General features: G+C 40.1%; 1 protein-coding gene across 1 annotated transcript in view; it reads right to left on the reverse strand.

The window, feature by feature from the left end:
* Morc1 (MORC family CW-type zinc finger 1) overlaps window positions 1-19063 on the reverse strand; it is a 160114-nt gene that overhangs the window by 81078 nt on the left and 59973 nt on the right. Inside the window, exons 13-14 of the mRNA XM_027413258.1 lie at window positions 16031-16174; window positions 11621-11775 (exon numbers count right to left, since the gene is read on the reverse strand). Coding sequence (XP_027269059.1) covers window positions 11621-11775; window positions 16031-16174 — 299 coding nt within the window. The remainder of the gene's footprint in view (window positions 1-11620; window positions 11776-16030; window positions 16175-19063) is intronic.

Below are 19063 nucleotides of genomic sequence, written 5' to 3' on the forward strand. Positions count from 1 at the left end.
ATCCTGGGCTATATTAGCCCTGGTCCAAAACAGCAGAAGCAGCAACAACAAACTCCTAGACATGATAATTAGATTAGTTACTCCCAGTTGCTGTGACAGAATACCATGACCCTATGTGGCTTACAGAAGAATTTAATTTGGTTTATGGTTCCAGAGCACCCATAATGGCAACAGGCAGCCAGAGCAAGAAGCTGAGAGATTGCATCTCAAACATACAAAAGAAACAATGAGAACAAGAACTGGAAGTAAGGTGAAGCTATAAGCTCTCAAAGTCCATCCCTACTGGTGTACTTCCTCTAGCAAGGGTCTGAGTCTCCTAAAGGTACCATAACTTGTTCCAAACAGTACTACCAACCAGGCACCAAGTACACAATTACATGAACTTATAAGGGCATTTTTCATGACAACGGTCACAATATCCTAAGGCATCTTAGCATCCTATATTCTAATGGATCTTGCCATGGGCCTTCTCAACTGCACCGGTCTCTCTTCTCCCCACTTAGGAGGTTATTGTTCTAGCAGGACTCTCTTCACATTACTAAGAATATAGGAAACCTGATAAGTGGCTTCATAGGTCCCCTCACCCTATTAGAAATAATAACATCTTGAATTTAATTAATTCTACCATACTATTCTTCCTGTGTAAGCCAGGATGGCTTTGAACTCACAATCCAGCTGCCTCAGTTTTTGGAGTGATGTACCACCATGCTCAGCTACAAGAATCTAATTTAATATTTTTTTGTTGATATAGTTTAATTCTGACTGAACTGGTTTTTTACCTGACTAGAGAAATTAGAATTTTTTTCAAGTAAAGATTCTGTGTTTTGTATATAAGGGATAATAGAATATGATGTAGTGTGCTATATGTAAATAGCATAAAGGTTACTTTGGTGAAACAAATGAAAACGACCAGTATCTCACATAGATACCCTGGCATTCCTGGCAGGTTTTTGTTGTTGTTATTGTCTTTTTGTTTGTTTGGCTGGTAAGTTGGTTGGTTTTTCCAGACAGGGTTTCTCTGTATTGCTTTGGAGCCTGTCCTGGAACTCGATCTGTTGCCTAGGCTGGCCTCGACCTCACAGAGGTCCATCTGTCTCTGCCTGCGGAGTGCTGGGATTAAAGGCGTGTGCCACCAACGACCAGCCTCCTATCGGTTTTGTTTTTTTTTTGTTTTGTTTTGTTTTGTTTTGTTTTTTTTAGCTTTATTTTGTAACAAAAGCAGCTGAAATCTACTTATATAACATGACAAAAAGAGCATAAACCACTTAATTTTGGTACCTACAGTCCCCTATGATGAACATCAGATCTGTGACTGTGCTGAGTCCAAAGTCCCTAACTACAACTTGATCTTCTTCATTAAGGTGACCATTAGTTAGCAATTTTGAAGTCTTGTTTCTAGGCAAGGCAGTAAAATTTAGACTTTAAAATCAAACTATTAAATTCGAGGCAAAACAAAGAGCTAGAATTTTAGTGGTTTGTTTTCAAAGTGAGATCCTCAGATGTAGTTTGTGAGAAGTGGTTTTATTTCATTGAAGAAATTTTAAAAATCTCATTTATCATAATGCAAGTTCAGTTGGTGATGGCAATTCCAGTCACCCAACAAAAGCTGTGAGGCAATGAGAGATTAAAGTGTGAGTTTTTCTTATTTGTTCAGTTGGCTAGTTGGGATTTTTTGTTTGTATTTCCAGCAGAAACACAAACTCTGTTATTCACTGGGAGCAGAAGTGAAGTTAACAATTCCCGACAAGAGTATGCATTCCATTCAGCCAATCAACCAGAATGTCCTCTGTCTAGGTATTTTAATTATCTCCAACTGCTCTCACATTGTGTTTTCATTCATAGAAATTTTTAGCAGGAGAAAAGTTCTGTTGCTTTTCTGTCAAATAGTAAAATTATCAACTAACATGTATCCAACAGGAAGTTAGTTATTTCTCTTTTTTGGCTTTAGAAATTAGTATGAAGTATATTTTGTTCATATTCTTTGACCTTGTCCAAATCCTCCTAGATTCCCCACTCCTTACTACCCACCTAACTTCATGTTCTTTTTCTTTATGTCTTGCTCTCAAAGCAAGCAAATAATAATAATAAAAAAACACATCAATCAAAACCAACAAAACAAAAAGGCAAACAAAAGACATGGAGTCTAGTTTGCGTTGGCCAACTAATCCTGAGCACAGTGCCTGACCTGGAGTGTGATTGATGTACCCAGACTCCATTGGAGAAAACTGATTTTTCCCTTTCCTCAGAGGTGTCAATTGTAAGTAGATTCTTGCTAAGGTAGAACCTTATGTCTACTTCCCCTTCTTGCTGGGATTTTGTCTGCTTTGAGCCTATGCAGTTCTGCGTATGCTGTCACAGTCTCTGTGAGTCCATATGTCACCAGCCCTGTTAAGTCTAGAAGATGCTGTTTCCTTGGAGTCATCCATCAATCTGACTCTTACAATCTTTTTGCCTCCTCTTTTACTAAGATCCCTGAGCTACAAGGCAAAGGGTTTGAGCTACATCTGATTTGGAGCTCTCACAATCTGCACATTGTCTGCTTGTGGGTTTGTGTGTTAACCACCATTTATGGAGGGTTGAGCTAGACATTGATCTGTGAGTATAGCAGTATGTCATTAGAAGTCATTTTTTGCTATGTTCATTTAGCAGAATAATAGGAATAGGTTTTCCCTTAGGGTCATACTTATTAAGCCTTAGGTTCTAGCTTAGCAGTGTCAGGCATGGGTTCTATATCATAGAGTGGGCCTTAAATCCATTTTTTTTTTCAAAAAAGTGGTTGGTTAATTCTGAGCAAGGTATTCCAGTCACAAAAAACAAACATGGTATGTACTCACACATATATGGACTTTAGACATAGAGCAAAGGATTACCAGCCTACAATTCATACCTCCAGAGAAGCTAGGAAACAAGGAGGACCCTAAGAGAGACATACATTGTCCCCCGGAGAAGGGGAAAGGGACAAGATCTCCTGAGCAAATTGGGAGCATGGGGAGAGGGGACAGGGAGCTAGGATACTGAGAAGGGGAGAAGAGGAGGGGTGAGAAGGACATGAGGGAGCAGGAAGGTTGAGTCAGGGGAAGAATAGAGGAGAGCAAGATAAGAGATACCTTAATAAAGGGAGACATTATAGGTTTAAAGAGAAATCAGGCACTAGGGAAATGTCTGGAGATTTACAAAGATGACACCAACTAACAATCTAAGCATCAGAAGAGAGGCTACCTTAAATGCCCTCCCCTGAGATTGATGACTGACTTATATGCCACCCAATAGCCCTCATCCAGCAGCTGTTGGAAGTAGAAGCAGACACCCACAACTAAACATGAACTGAACTGAAATCCAGTTGCAGAAAAGGAGGACTGATGAGCAAAGGGGTCCAGAAACCCACAGAAACAGCTGACCTGAACAGGGGAGAGCTCTTGGTCCCCAGCTGATACCTGGGAAACCAGACTGGGACTGATCCAGACCCCAGGAACATCGGTGTCAGTGAGGAGACCTCAGAAATCTATGGGGCCCCTTGTAGTCGATCAGTATTTATCCCTAGCATAGGAATGGAGTTTGGGAACCCATCTCACATAGAGGGATACTCCCTGAGCCTAGACACACAGGGATGGGCCTAGGCCCTATCCCAAAGGCTATGACAGACTCTGAAGACCCCCTATGGAAGGCCTCACCCTCCCTGGGGAGCAGAAAGGGTATGGGTAGGTAGGCTGTTAGTTGGGGGGGGGCAGGGGAAGAGGGAACTGGGATTAACATGTAAAACAATGTTGTTTCTAATTCAAATAAAAAATGGAGGAAAAAAAAAAGTGGTTGGTTACTACCACAATATTTATACCACTATTATACAAGTATATCTTGCACAGTTGCTATTGTCACAGGGTTTATAGCTGAGTAATATTGGTGATTATTTTCCTTCTCTAGTAGCATGCAAATTACCCCCAGCACCATGAATGCTAATCGGTATGGATGAAGCTTCAAATGGGGCACCAGCTCTATTTCTTCATGTCCCATGATATAAGTAAATAGGTGTCCTCAGCAATAGAGTTTAACTGTTAGGTTGTGGGGCCTTTTGTATTGACAATATGGCCTATAATGTATGAGGGTATCTATGGGACCCCTTTGGTCAGCAACTCAACAAGACATAACCCATTCCTGGAACTGAGGAAAGCATAAGACTAGGGACTGTCTTTATCACTAGATAGTGACTCCATTTAAAATCAGCAAGTTTTTTGGTAGAATTATTAGCATTTATAAAATATGGTATAATTAGAATGTGTACTGTTTGGAGTTCTATGTAATTTGAGATTAATCATACACTATTAGTATCTTTAAAAGAGAAACAAGTATACATTCGTGCCTCTCAATAGATGACAGGGTCTAATGCATGCCAGGTTGGCTGAAAGTGACCTTGAACTTCCTGATTCTCTTGCCTTTACTTCCTAAGTGCTAAAATTACAGGTGTGAACCATCATACCTAGTTCATGCAATTCAAAGGATTGAAACCAGGGCTTTTTTCTAAGGTATACTACTACTGAGCCACATGTCCCCAGGAAGACACATCTTAACAAAGTAAAAACCCATCTAAATCACATCTGATTGCTCTTGTAGTCCACAGACTGCCACTTCTACAAAAACAAAGAAAAACAGGACTAGAAAAGAATATCAAACAGGAACACAGTGAACAAATCCTATGCTTTGTGAAAACCATGAGAGAACAAAATGAGTTCTACCTGGAAACAAACCAAGGATAAATAAAGGGGTAGAAGCAGGTACAAAGGGGGGAAGTGTCCTAAGGATTATACTAAGATAGGAAATAATTTATAAATATGAATAGTATGTTAGACAGCTTATCATACTGTGGAAGTACTGAAAACTGTTGGTATGGTATCTGCACTGTGGTTTTAAAGGGCGCTTACTATTAGAAATACATGCTAAAGTATTCATGGATATAATTTCAGAATTTCCTGAATTATGCCTTTCACAATCCAAATGGTAGAAGAGATGAACGTAGAGTAGAAGTCAATTTCCCCTCCAGTTGATCACTGTCAAGGCTAAATGAGAGGTTTATGGAATTTCCTTAATTACCCTTATCCTAACTTTGAAATTCTCTTGGTTTTCCTTGGTCTCCCATAGCTACTGGGACTCACAGACTGGCTGCTAAACAATGCATTCTCATTCCCTTCTGAGGTACCCTGCCTTACTTGCAGAAGACCACTTTCTTGATGCATTGTCCCATGACCTTTGTATGCACCTGTCCCTGTGGTCTCTGCCTTTCTTCAGATGACCACCTTCTGGTGTATTCTTCCACAGTCTTTTCTTTTATTGTATCTGTCCCTGGAGTCTCTTTGTGTGACTAAACGTCTTACATAGACTCTGGGCCTGTTAGAATAGAGTCCATGCTAACAATTCTATCTTAACCTAAGTGTTTCTTTAAAGGATCTATCTTCTTTTTTCTCCATTTTTAAATTTAAATTAGAAACAAGATTATTTTACATGTCACTCCCAGTTCCCTTTCCCTCCCCTCTTCCCCTGCCCCCCCAACTAACACCCTACCTATCTATCACATACCCTTTCTGCTCCCCAGGGAGGGTAAGGCCTTCCATAGTGGGTCTTCAGAGTCTGCCATAGTAAAGGCTCTATCTTCAAAAAGTCACACCCTCAGGTACTAGGAGGAAGGCTTCAAAATAAGAATCTTAGAAGGACATAATTCAAACCAAAACAGTATAATAAAAATTAAAGATATTCCCAAAATAAAGTCAAAATAAATCTCATAACTTCATAAAGACAAATTCCAAAGATAAGAATTGTTTCTTGGCTTAGCTTTTAAGCTGGTCTCATGTTTTCATATTTTTGTTTACACAGGCCTCCTCACTACACGTGTCTCAGAAGGGAATTTTCCTTGTAGTTATGTTCCAACATCTCAGAAACTAAATTGCATCAATAGTGACAGCTATACCCAGGTAGGAGATTATTATCTATGTTTTAAGAAAATATTCACTCCTAAGAATATTAAACTTCACTTTCAAAATTAAGCAGAAGTTTGGAAATTGGTATGATTTATGTAACAACCTAATTATGAAAATTTATAATTGAAGCTAGTGCCCCACATATCTGTTTCCACCTCAATGGAGACCATCAGTCAAGGCCCTAATGCTTGTCTTTCTCCATCTTAGGCAAGAGGATTTGCATGAAATCATAAAGAAGATTTACTTTACACAAATATTGTAAGATGATGCTCCAGCTCTAAGTCAGCAATAGATAAAACCCTGACAACTCAAATGAATGGGGCCGAGTAAGGATAAAACTTATTGGGAGTAAATGTAGAACTGTACACTAGGATCTAAAAATGCTTACTTTCAGAAAGATAAAAGTATAGATAACCCTGGCTTTATATGAACTCATACTAAATTTTTTGTTGAAGTTTTTAGTTGGCAATAAATGCTCTGAGGATCACAAATGCACTGAGGGGTTACTAATAGTTAACATATTATCGAGCTACACTGAGACCACAACAACCACTTCAAATAAAGAGATGATCCTGCTTCAGTCAAGGCCATATCTGCTTCCTGTAGAACATTTTCTTCAAGGTGGTACTTCACAGTGTAAGTGCCAGAATGATAGAACTATTGAGTTCTGTCCACATGAAGAATCACAATGGATTTAGAGCCACTGGTAAAGGCTAAACAAGGCTGAAGAAAGATGTGACTTGCCTTCAAGGATCTTAATGGCTGACAAGTGACAAGACTTTAAGCCTATCCCCCACGGCTCATGTGGGAAGAGTCAATTTAGCCTGTCCACTCTTATTTGTCCTTCAGAAATAATCACTTCCTTGGGGAAGCATTTCCTAGCCCAAAGACTGGAGCTTGCCAGACACTGGCTGTGGCTTCACTTTTCATTCTTCTGTACTAGGCAACAATTCCATTTCTAATTGTTTGACAGAGCAGGTTAGTCCTGTGTCTTAGTCTATTTGGGTTGCATAGACTGGGTGACTTCTAAGCATTAGAAATTTGTTTCTCACAGTGGCTGCCAAGTCAAAGAACAATGCACTGAGAGATTTGTAGCTCTGGGCTGACCTCCTGGTCCAGGAATAGTGCCTTCCCACTTTTTCATCCCTTGCTCCTTTTTTACAATATTAATCATAATCCTGGGGCCTCTGCGCTCATGACCCTAAAGTTTCCCAAAGTGCCCTCCTCCCAATCCTATCATCTTGGGGAGTCGGGGCTTCAACTTATTAATGTGGGGTGGCCACCATATTCAGACCACAGCAACCTACCAGATTAGAAGTTACTAGACAAGGGTAGACCACGTTTGATTGGCCAGCTCTAGAACGCTCATCCCTAGCATGAAAGATTGAATGAGAATAAACACGAGAAAGCTGAAAACGTGCGAAGACATTTCAAAATATGTTGACACTGAGATTCACGGGCATCCTGAAGAAGTAGCAAGTTTGCTTCTGTAGAGGTCATGTCTTAGGGTTAAGTAACAGTGAGGTTGAAAGGATGAATGTGACTAGACTAAGAAATTCTCGGGTTCTTTACTAAGAATGTATTGAATTTTGTTAGGAAAGATTGTGTTTATCAAATCATAGACTGTATTTTAGCAATCGGTCCATTCTGATCTAATTTAGAGAGGTAATAATGCTTTCTATGTAATAGATTCCATCTAACCTCAAATCTTATGTGATGTTTCACCCCATGATTCCTAGCTTCCTCTCTCCCCACACAAAGCTGATGAGTAACAATAGCACTGTTAGGACACAGAAGACTTCAGGAAACAGTAGCCAACAGTGGGGTGAGGTCAGCCTTGGAGAAAACTACTTCTGATATCCTCAGGAGCCACTGTGCCCAAAGCAAATGCAGATTTGGTAAATGACACAAGTCATTGCCTCTGCATCTCTCTTTCTGCTGATTTGAATCTTTCACAAGGGCCCAATTTTCCACAGGAACAGATCAGATTTACAGCAAATACAAAGATTGCATCTTTTATTTATAAGGCAAAAAAAAAGCGCCTCTCAAATACAAAACCATGTGCCCTATTGTACTGGCTCTAAGAGTATCAGTCAAGCATTACATGACTTTTGCTATTCTGGTGAAGATCAGTGTGCTCTTAAGTTACTGAAACTATCAGGTCAGACCTCGGTGATTGAATTCCAGTTTATGATGTAATTTAGAGGACTGTGTAACACAGAAACCATTGCCAATGTTGGCTACCCTTCTCCTGTTCTGTCTTCCTTCCAGGGAGCTTTTTTTTTTTTTCTTATAAAAGTACCCTCCATCCCGAAGATGTGATGAAAGGGGAACTCCCCTCCACTGCTGGTGAAAGTGCCAACTCATACAGCTGCTTTGGAAATCATCATGGTGGTTCCTCAAGAAAACAGGAATCAGTCTACCACAAGATCCAGCAATTCCACTCTTAAACATATACCCAAAAGATGCACATTCATACAACAAGGGCATCTGTTCAACTATGTTCATAGCAACACTATTTGTAATAGCCAGAATGTGGTACATTTACACAATGGCATACTACTCAGTCAAAAACAAAAAACAAAAAAAAAACAAAAAAAAAACCAATGGAATCTTGAAATTCGCAGGCAAATGGATGGCACTAGAAGAAACCATCCTGATCGAGGTAACCCAGTCACAAAAACACAAACATAGTATAAACTCACTCGTATATGGATTGTAGACATAGAGCAAAGGATTACTAGTCTATAATTCACACCACCAGAGAAGCCAGGAAACAAGGAGGACCACAAGATAGACACTCATGGTACCCTGGAAAGAGACAAGATCCCCTGAGCAAATTGGAAGCATGAGGGGAGGGAAGAGGGAGCTAGGAGAAAGATAAGGGGAGAAGAGGAGGGGTGAGGAGGACATGATGAGGCAGGAAGGTTGAGTTGGGAGGAAGAACAGAAGAGAGCAAGATACGAGATACCATAATAGAGGGAGCCATTATAGATTTAAAGAGAAATCTGTCACTAGGGAGATATCCAGAGATCTACAAGGATGACAACTGACAGTCTAAGCAATAGTCAAGAGGCTACCTTAAATGTCCTTCCCTGATAATGAGATTGAAGACTACCTTATATGCCATCCTAGAACCTTCATCCAGTAGTTGATGGAAGCAGAAGCAGACACCCACAGCTAAACACTGAACTGAACTCCTGGAATCCATTACAGAGAGGGAGGAGTGATGAGCAAAGGGGTCAAGACCAGGCTGGAGAAACCCACAGAAACAGCTGACCTGAACAAGGGGGAGCTCATGGACCCCAGACTGATAGCTGGAAAACCAGCATAGGACTGATCCAGATGCCCTGAATGTGGGTGTCAGGGGGGGAGGCCTGGGAAATCTATGGGGCCTCTGGTAGTAGATCAGCATATATCCCTGGAGTACGAATGGACTTTGGGAGCCCATTCCCCATAGAGGGATACTCTCTCAGCCTAGATACACGGGAGAGGGCCTAGGCCCTGCTCCAAATGATATGAAGATCCCCCATGGAATGCCTCACCCTCCCTGGGAGCAGAAAGTGGATGGGATAGGCAGTTAGTGGGGGGCAGGGGAGAAGGGGAGGAAGAGAAAATTGTGATTGACATGTAAAACCAGCTTGTTTCTAATTTAAATTTAAAAATAGAAAAAAATATGCTCCATCCCTAAATTAATTCAGACTGTTATAGAATTAGAAAAACAGTGCTATTAACTAATGTTAATAGAAACACATACATTTTGAACCATATTACATCAGTGATTGGATTTTGAAGGAAAGTGGGGGATAGATAAACTAGGGACAGGGAATACCAGAATTGATGAGGAGAGGTGACAAGTGACAGCGAGACAGGAGAGCAGGACTGCTGAGAGTGCAGACACACGCCAGGCCAAGAAGTACAGGGAGTGCCACACACAACAGGACCAGAACACCCCACATATGCTGGTGGAGATATCTCTATGACTTTTCAACCTATGCTAGATCTTTCTGAGAACTTCATCCCTTACTTCAAGGGCTGTATTACTGAGAGGATATGAAGAGAACAAGAGCCCCACAATTTCAAATGCTCACTGTTTTCATTCTGTATGCTGTTAACACTTGAAAACCAAAGAGCACATGCTTGACTTCCACCATTTCTGCTGATGATTACATTTGTATTTATATCTTTCAATGCTTTCTACAGCGTTAAGTAGAACCTGTCGATCAGTATGGTGATCCCTGTGCCTAGCAGAACTTCAAATATGTCTTTGAGAGACAGTGATGTATGATATGGATGCTGCTTGTCCATAGACCACAACACAGATAGACTATGACACTAAGCACGCCCTTGGTAGGGCACCAGCCAGCTCTGTTGTCCTATGAATTCCCACATCCTTCCCTCTGTTTCACTGGTGAGGAATTTTCAGTGAATTCCTCAGTGAGTACACAAGAAAAAATAAGAACACTAAAAAGTAGAAAACACTCTACTTCAAGTGGAGCAATAGTAATTTCTTGAGTTGTCCCAAGGGTAGAAGATGAATTTTTATACCCTTGTATTATATATACTTCAAACCAATCACTAAATAGATTCACAGTAGCTAATGCTATGAGGCTAGGCACTGGTGGCACATGCCTTTAATCCCAGCACTCGGGAGACAGAGGTCAGGTGAGTTCGAGGTCAGCCTGGTCTACAAAGCTACAAAGAGAAACCCTGTCTTGAAAAAAAATGAAGTACCATGTCTGCCTAACTTAAAAAATGTTTGTGTAATTTACACACAGGACAGCAAGTCACTGTTCAAATATCTCTGGGAAGTGAGGTGATACAGGTGAAATTTTCCAGATGACTGGCATGTACATTTTAAGTTTCCAAACACTTAATTTTTTTATTTGAAATGTTTGCAGCATTAGTATTCTCTGCAGGTATTAGATCTAAAGAATACAATCTGACATATCTACAGTCACACAGGTTGCTATGTATTATTCCATGGTATGAGATGGCAAGAGATTCTCAGGTCTATGTGCAATTATGTGCTCCCAGACAATGGAGCCTCAGGGGACCCTCTTTGGGTTCCCTAATCTCTTGGGAGCTGTCTTCTGCCTCCCTCTGCCATGGTCTGCCACCACAGCACACTGACTGCCCTCCTCTTGAAATTTCTAGTCTGATTTTATGTGCAGGTGTGTCTATATGTATGGGAGAGTGTGCATGTGTGTGTACATGAGACCAGGGTCTCACTATGTAGCCATGGGTGGCCAGCAACTCCCTATGTAGACCAGGCTGTACTGGATCTCAAAGAGATCCACTTGCCTCTGCCTCCCGAGTGCTGGGACTAAAGGTGTGAGCCACGGTGATGACACCCCGTCCCCCTCCTCCCCAGACGCTTTGCTTTTCATATGACACTTTGGGAAAGATTATGAAACTGGCTGCCTCTTTGCTTCTATTTATTTGGATTTTGGACTGCCAAGGATGAATTCATAGCTACATAAGGGTTTCATCACTGAGCCACACCCACAGTCTTCCTCTTATGTTTTGAAAGCAGAAGTCCCTTTCCATAGCTTTGGGTTACTGATTACTTGAATCAGTATAATCTTTTCAGCTGAAATGAATCACAAGTTGGAACCCTCTTAAAGAATCTCTTACAATGACCATGGAATACTCACTGATCCCGGTGTCCTTACAGTACTGCACCAAGTACTGTCCCATGACTTTTAGTAGATGGTTATATGCCTGGACATTGAGGAATTCTTGTTTATTATGGGATGGCTCCATGATCTCCAAGGGAATGTTCACAATTCCAATCACGCCTGCACCAAGTCTGAGGGAGTAAATATATATATATGAACTCTGTAAAATTTGGCTAAAGAAAGAGAAAAGGTAAACATGCACTGATCATTTGCAATCAAATCTTCCACAAATAAATCCACTGCCCTGGTATGGAACATATGAAACTTACTAAGTTATCTCAAAGATATTTCATTATCCATGGTTATCTGTGATGAGTTTGCTTGTGTCCTACAATGCCACATCAGTACGTCATTGATCCACTGACAATACTCTTTCCAAACCTCTTACTTACATGGTAAGTAGAAAGGAACAAATTTTTAGCAAAAACACCAGTAACACCAGTGTCTTCTTGCAATGACCTGGCCTGGGCTTCTTATGCCTGATATTGGACAAAGAGAACCACTTTGGGTTATGTGTCTCATCATTACAATGGTCATTGGGGTATTCACTAAGTTCTACTAAGGGAACACAACAGGCCCAGAGGGTGATGACAGCTATCTAATTATTAATCTGACACCCAAAGGTTTCTTGGTTCTTTTCTTCTGCTTTTCTACAGCCAAAATATCCTCATGGGATATTTTGATTCTTGACATCACCAGATTTGGGGAAAAGTCTCCCATGTTACAGAACACCAGAGACTGACTGCTCTTGCTGTAATACATATCACACTTTCCCAAACTGAGGCCTCTACCAGCTTTGTGTTTCACAACTTTCTTCACCTACCCTGTCTCTCTTCATTCCTCATTCTGTAAATCTCAATTTGTCTCACACAGAAGGCCTGATGTGACTTCCTTGTTTAGTTTTCTGCCCTTTTCACACAACACTCCTTTATTCATTTATCCATGTATTCATTCACACAGTTATTCAAAGTTAGGACCTGAACCTGTTCCAGAAACTAGGAGCTTTGACGAGAGCAACAAAAGACAAGGTCCCTGGTTGTCATTCACTGAAGAATGGCGAGCATGGCATTAATAAATAGATAAATGTGCAGGACCACTTCACATGGTGGCAAGTGGTTTTAGGAAAATAAAGTGGGTGCTAAATTATATGAAAAGTGATAGGTGGGTGTGACACTCAAGGAAGGGGCTTTAGCACTTAGCCTGAACAGCATGCCAAGGCCAACAGTCAGAAGATCTAAAAACAGCAGGTTTAGTAATACCAACTGCTAAGCTAACTGTTTTAGGATTTTAAGTTAAAAAAGCCAACTAAGTTGAGTTTTTAAAAATCATTCTACAAATAAAAAAAAGAACTCAACTATCCCTACTTGCAGATAACACAATCCTGTGCTTCAAAGACCCAAAAGATTCCACCAGGAAACTCTCAGGCCTTGGAAATCCTTCCAGCAATACACCAACAAAGTTGACCATACAAAAAAACAGTAGCTTGTGTTTGCATCATTTTATCTTTTAATGTTTTATTTGCACATATTAATTACACACAATGATTTAATACCTTTTTAAATGCCAATAATGGGGAGGGATCCCATTTACAGTATCAAAAAATAGAATAAGCCTAATACCTAGGACAGGAAATAAAAGATTTCTACAAAGTCTTTCAGACACTGGAGAAAGAAACTTAGGGAAAATCTCCCATGTTCATGGACAAGAATAATTAATATTTTGAAAATTGATATATTACCAAATATACAGATGCAATGTAATCCCTATCGAAATTCCAATAATATTTCTCACCAAACTAGAAAAAAATCATAAAATTCATATGGAAGCATAAATACCCCCCCCAAATTACTAAAACAATCCTTAGCAAAAAAAAAAAAGTATAAGGAGATCACAACACTGCAGGTATTACAGCGCCATACTCAAAAACAGCATGGTACTAATACAGGAAGCAGACCTGTGGACCAATAGGATAGAATCGGAGACTCAGAAATAAGCTCACACAATCACAGCTATCTCACTTATGGCAAAGTTGTAAAAAAAAAAAATGCTGCAGAAAAGAACGGTGCCCAGAAATTTGGGTTTTCACACATAGAATATTGAAACTACAGCCATATCTCCCACAGTGACCTCAAAATTAATTAAAAATAGGTCAAAGATCATAATCTAAGGCCTGAAACTTTACAACTGCTAGAGGAAAACAGAGAAAAACCTCCTCAAAATAGAAGCACAGGAGTGGATTTTTCTGATTGGGGTTCCAATAGCATGGGAAATAATCCCAAGATTATAAGTGGAATTACAAAATTAAAAAAGCTTCTGCATATGAAGGCGACAATCACAAGAGTATAAAGAGATCACCTAAATAGCAAAAGAAATATTTGTCAGTTACATATCAGATGGGATTGATATCCAGGACACATAACTGCAAAAATTAATCACTACAAAACCAAATCTTACTGTCAATAATTGAATGAATGAAACTGAAAAGAATACAGTCAAATAACCAAGACATATTTGAAAAGGTGTTCGACATCATTAGCCACCAGGGAAATAGAAATTAAAACTGCTTTGAGATTTTTATCTCACCCCAGTCAGAATGTCCATCATCAAGAACAGGAAGGACAATGAACGCTGACGAGGATGTGGACAAAGAAGGACCTGTATTCACTGCTGGCAGAAATGCTTCCTTGTGCAGTCATAATGGAATTCTGTACCGAGGCTTCTCGTGAAACCGAAAGCAAAGGTATCACAAGACGCAGCTCTCTCATTCTTGGGTACTTACCTAAAAGTCGCTGTCAACATACCCCAGAAATGCTTATACACCCACGTTTACTACTACACTAGTCAACATAACAGGAAATGGAGTCAGCCTAACTGTCCATCAATAGATAAATGGAAAAAGAAAATATCAGCCATAAAGAAAGATGAAAACATGACATGGGAAGGAAAAATCCATGCAGCCAGAAACCATTATGCTAAGAGAAGCAAGTCAGGCTCAGAACACCAAATAGAGCCTATATTCTCTATTTTTTTAATTTAAATTTATATATACGGTTGTGTACAGATGAATGTGTTTATAGGCACAGAACTAGAAAAACAATCATGAGAGGCAAGGAAGAGATCTTAAGGAAAAGCATGAAATAGAATGGGTGCTGGAATACATGTGAAAGGAAAGGAAAAAGGCAGACTCACTAGGTGGTGGTGCGGAGAAAGGGAATTAGCTGGAAGGGGAAGGAAGCATGGGGAAGGGAATGAAAGAAAACAAAATACAATGGCACACATGTATGAAGATGCCATGATGAAACCAGTCACTTCATATATTAACCTTAAAATGGATAATAAAGAAATATTGTGGGGCTGGAGAGATGGCTCAAAGGTTAAGAGCACTGGCTGTTCTTCCCGAGGTCCTGAGTTCAATTCCCAGCAACCAGATGGTGGCTCACAACCATCCATAATGAGATCTGGTGCCCTCTTCTGGCCTACAGACATACATGTAGAAAGAACAGTGTATTCATAATAAATAAATAAATAAATAAATAAATAAATAAATAAATCTTTCAGGAAGGAAGGAAGGAAGACAAGGAAGGAAGGAATACTGTGCTCACTGTTGGTGCAGTTTTGAGGTGCACTCACAGTCACCCTTGACCTTGTCATCTGCAGAGCTTAGTGCAACCCAGGCACATGATACTGCAACACACCTGTTTTTGCCTGAGCAACGAATGAAGAGCTAGTTCCCTGAGCATAACGAAGCAAGAAGACCAAAGCCCCCAGGCTCGTTCCACCACTCTTAAACATCTTGACTGGTTGTCCTTTTCTACAGTGTCTCTGTCTTTTGTCCTTTTGGTTGTGAGACTGGCCTTTGATAGCTGGACCCACTCTCCATTCCTCTATGATGTCTTTGTAAGATTCAGCATGACTGTCAAAGTAATTGATGGTACTATAGCACCAGAATACATTATTCTAGAATCTAAACAAACTGGAGATGTTTACTAATATATATCCATGCAGGTAACTGACAAGAACTGCAAAATCTGTAATAGGGTTCCCTACAAAATTAGAGTTTGGGCTTTTCCCCCTCTGTTAACATTTCTTTAATTTATGTTATTTTTTTAAATGTTAAAGTATTAGAAACCTGAAAAGATGTCATAAAGGATTGAAAGACATTAAGGAAATGCACTGGAAAAAGTATTTTTCCCCAAATGTGATTTTCTTCTGAGAGCCAGCACACAGGGTCATGTTACTATGAATGAGGCAGATTAATTCTTGCATGAGAGGAAGGGTGAGTGACACACAGAACGCCTGCTTGTGAATCACTTATGTAGCGCCACAGACAGGAATGGACTGTGGCCTCTCTGTGCTGCCTTTGAATTGAGAAACAAGCTTACTTACAAGGACTTCATTTTCAGCTGGGGACCAACCTTCTCGTGCATTTTGATCAACCGGTTATTGCTGTAAATGAACATTCCAGATTGGTTTTGGTCTTCTATGTGCACTCCAAAGAACAGGGAGAGTGTTCTTGCTTTCCTTAATGCCCTGGAATTGTATTTAAAGAGGCAGTTCAAAAAAGTTCTCTATTAAGGCAAAATATAAAATTTATAAAAACATCTAATAACTAAACTCAGAAGACAGATATCAAAAGAATGGCCTATAACATGCCAGATATTTTATAAAACCTGGTCGATGTAGCGGATATTTACATATAGCCAAGTATTCCATATATGCAAATTACTATACAGGTGAAGCACAAGTATTCATTCAAATACAAGTCTTCTCATTTAAACCTAAAAGGACCAGAAGGATCTCTGTGTTCTCTGGTCTGACACATGTATGATAGTTGTAGTAGTCAGGGTTCTTTGAAGGAACAGAATTTATAGGATGACTAGAATAGATTACAGGCTAGTCCAGCAGCGGCTGTCTACAAATGGAAGGTTCAAGAATCCAGTAGTTGTTCAGCCCACAAGGCTGGATGTCTCATCTGGTCTACAGTATGCATCAGAATCCCAGAGAAATGGGCTTGAATGCCAGTGAAAGCATGGATTTGCCAGCAAGAGTGAGAGCAAGTAGGCAGAGATTCCTTTATCTGTATTCTTTATGTAGGCTGCCAGCAGAAGGTATGGCCCAGATCAATGGTGGATATTCCCATGCCAAAAGATCTGGATTAAAGGTTATCTTCCCACTTCAAAATATCAGGATTAAAAGTGGGTCTTTGAATTAAAATGATTTAATAAAAAAAAACTCCCTCACAGGTGTACCCAGCTGCTTGGATTTTGGTTAATTCCAGATATAACCAAGTTGACAATCAAGACCAGCCATCACAAGTTCACCCCTTGTCAACCTGTCACACAGTCATATCTCCTTATGTCATGCTTAATTTTCAAATGAAAGTAATAACCAGAATAATCACACCTACCATGATATAACTATCCCACCTACCATCACAAATGTATTATATATTTAACTAGGTCATAATTATGCCCAACAGGATATAAGACAGTGGGCAGAACTGTGACAGTGCACACTGTCATACATTTTGTTTGGAAGGATAAGTGGCCAGGTGTGCAATTGTTCATTGATTCACATGCCGTAGTCAAAAGATTGGCTGGATGGACAGGGACTTGAACAGAACATGATTGGAAAATTGGTGAGAGATAACTGGGGATGGTGTATGTGGATAGAGCTCTGCAAATGAGTGGAGGAGGTGAAGATATTTGTGCCCCATGTAAATGCTCATCAAAAGGTGATGTCAGCTGAGGAAGAGTTCAATAATCAAGTAGATACAATGACCTGTTTTGTGGGCAGTCAGCCTCTTTCCCTAGTCACCCTTATCATTAACTGGTGGACCCATGAACAAAGCAGACATGGTGTCGGAGGTGGAGGTTATATATGGGTTCAACAACATGGCCTTTCACTTACCAAAGCTGACCTGACTTCAACCGCTGCTGAGTGCCAGATATGCCAACAGCAGAGACAAGTACTGAGCATCATTCTCCGAGTGACCAGGCAGCAACCTGGTAGCCTCCTGAATATGGGTGTCAGTTAGGAGGCCTGGGCAGTCTATGGGGCCCCTGGTAGTGGAACCAGTATTTATCCTTAGTGCATGAATGGGCTTTGGGAGCCCCATTCCCTATGGAGGGATACTCTCTTAGCCTAGATACATGAGGGAGGGCTTATTAGCTCCTGCCCCAAGTGATGTGACAGACTTTGATGATCCCCCACGCAAGGCCTCACCCTCCCTGAGGAGTGGATAGGGGGTGGGATGGGGAGTTGGTGGGGGAAATGGAAGGACAGGAGAGAGAAGGAACTGGGATTGGTATGCAAAATAAGATTGGTTTTAATTTAAATAAAAATTAATTTTAAAAAAGGAAAATGATAACTTGGCTCTTTAAAACAAAAAAATCTTGACACTACATTTCCCAATTTTTTGCAATGTGTTCTCAAATTGCCAAAGAGCCTATGTAGACTGAACTGTGCCAAAAAATGTGTTCTCTAGTTTTCTCTCTAACATTTGCCAGCACTCAAAAGATAAAGGAAAGCTAATAAAGCTAATTTACATGGCAACAGATAGGCTAGGCACTACTGGTTTTTATTTGTTTGATTTCTTGATTTTTTTTTTTACTCTGTCCCTCTACATTATATTTTTGTGACTTTTCTATTAAGTGTTAAAACAAAAAATGAGAAATGGCAGAATGTGATGAAGACAGCTATGGTATACGGAGGCTGCAGGAGCTGTGGAAACCACCTAAATGTGAGAAGCGGACTTGGATCACACTCACAGTAACCGGGTAGGAAACCAAGAGCTATGTAAACAACGTCACACCTGCCACCTGGGAAAATGTCTGCAGAGACACGGGATATGGTGAAGGCTACAACATGATCTTAGAAATGAATTTCGGAATGGTCAGAGGTGTAAAACAAATCTTCCTTTCTCAGCCCCAAATGGCCTCAAATAGGATCTTTCCTCTGTTCTCATAGGTTGACCTGCTGACATGGGTTAATGTATTATGTAATGTTAAATGCCTCTCTCTCTCTCTCTCATATATATACGTATGATATATATTATATATATATATATATATATATATCAAACCTTTTCTCAAAATCCTTAACTATGAGATCCCAATTCTCCTGAAACAGAGAAGCTTCTGTAAGGCAAAGGACATAGTCAACAAGACAAAACAGCAGGCCACAGAATGGAAAAGATCTTCACCAACCCCACATCTGATAGAGGGCTGATCTCCAAAATTTACAAAGAACTCAAGAAGCTAGTCTCCAAAACACCAAGTAATCCAATTAAAAAGTGGGGTACAGGACTAAATAGAAACTTCTCAATAGAGGAGTCTAAAATGGCTGATAGACATTTAAGAAAATGCTCAACATCCTTAGCCATCAGGGAAATGCAAATCAAAACAACTCTGAGATACC

The sequence above is a fragment of the Cricetulus griseus genome, chromosome 4, assembly GCF_003668045.3.
Source record: "Cricetulus griseus strain 17A/GY chromosome 4, alternate assembly CriGri-PICRH-1.0, whole genome shotgun sequence".
In the NCBI taxonomy this organism is placed as follows: Eukaryota; Metazoa; Chordata; class Mammalia; order Rodentia; family Cricetidae; genus Cricetulus; species Cricetulus griseus.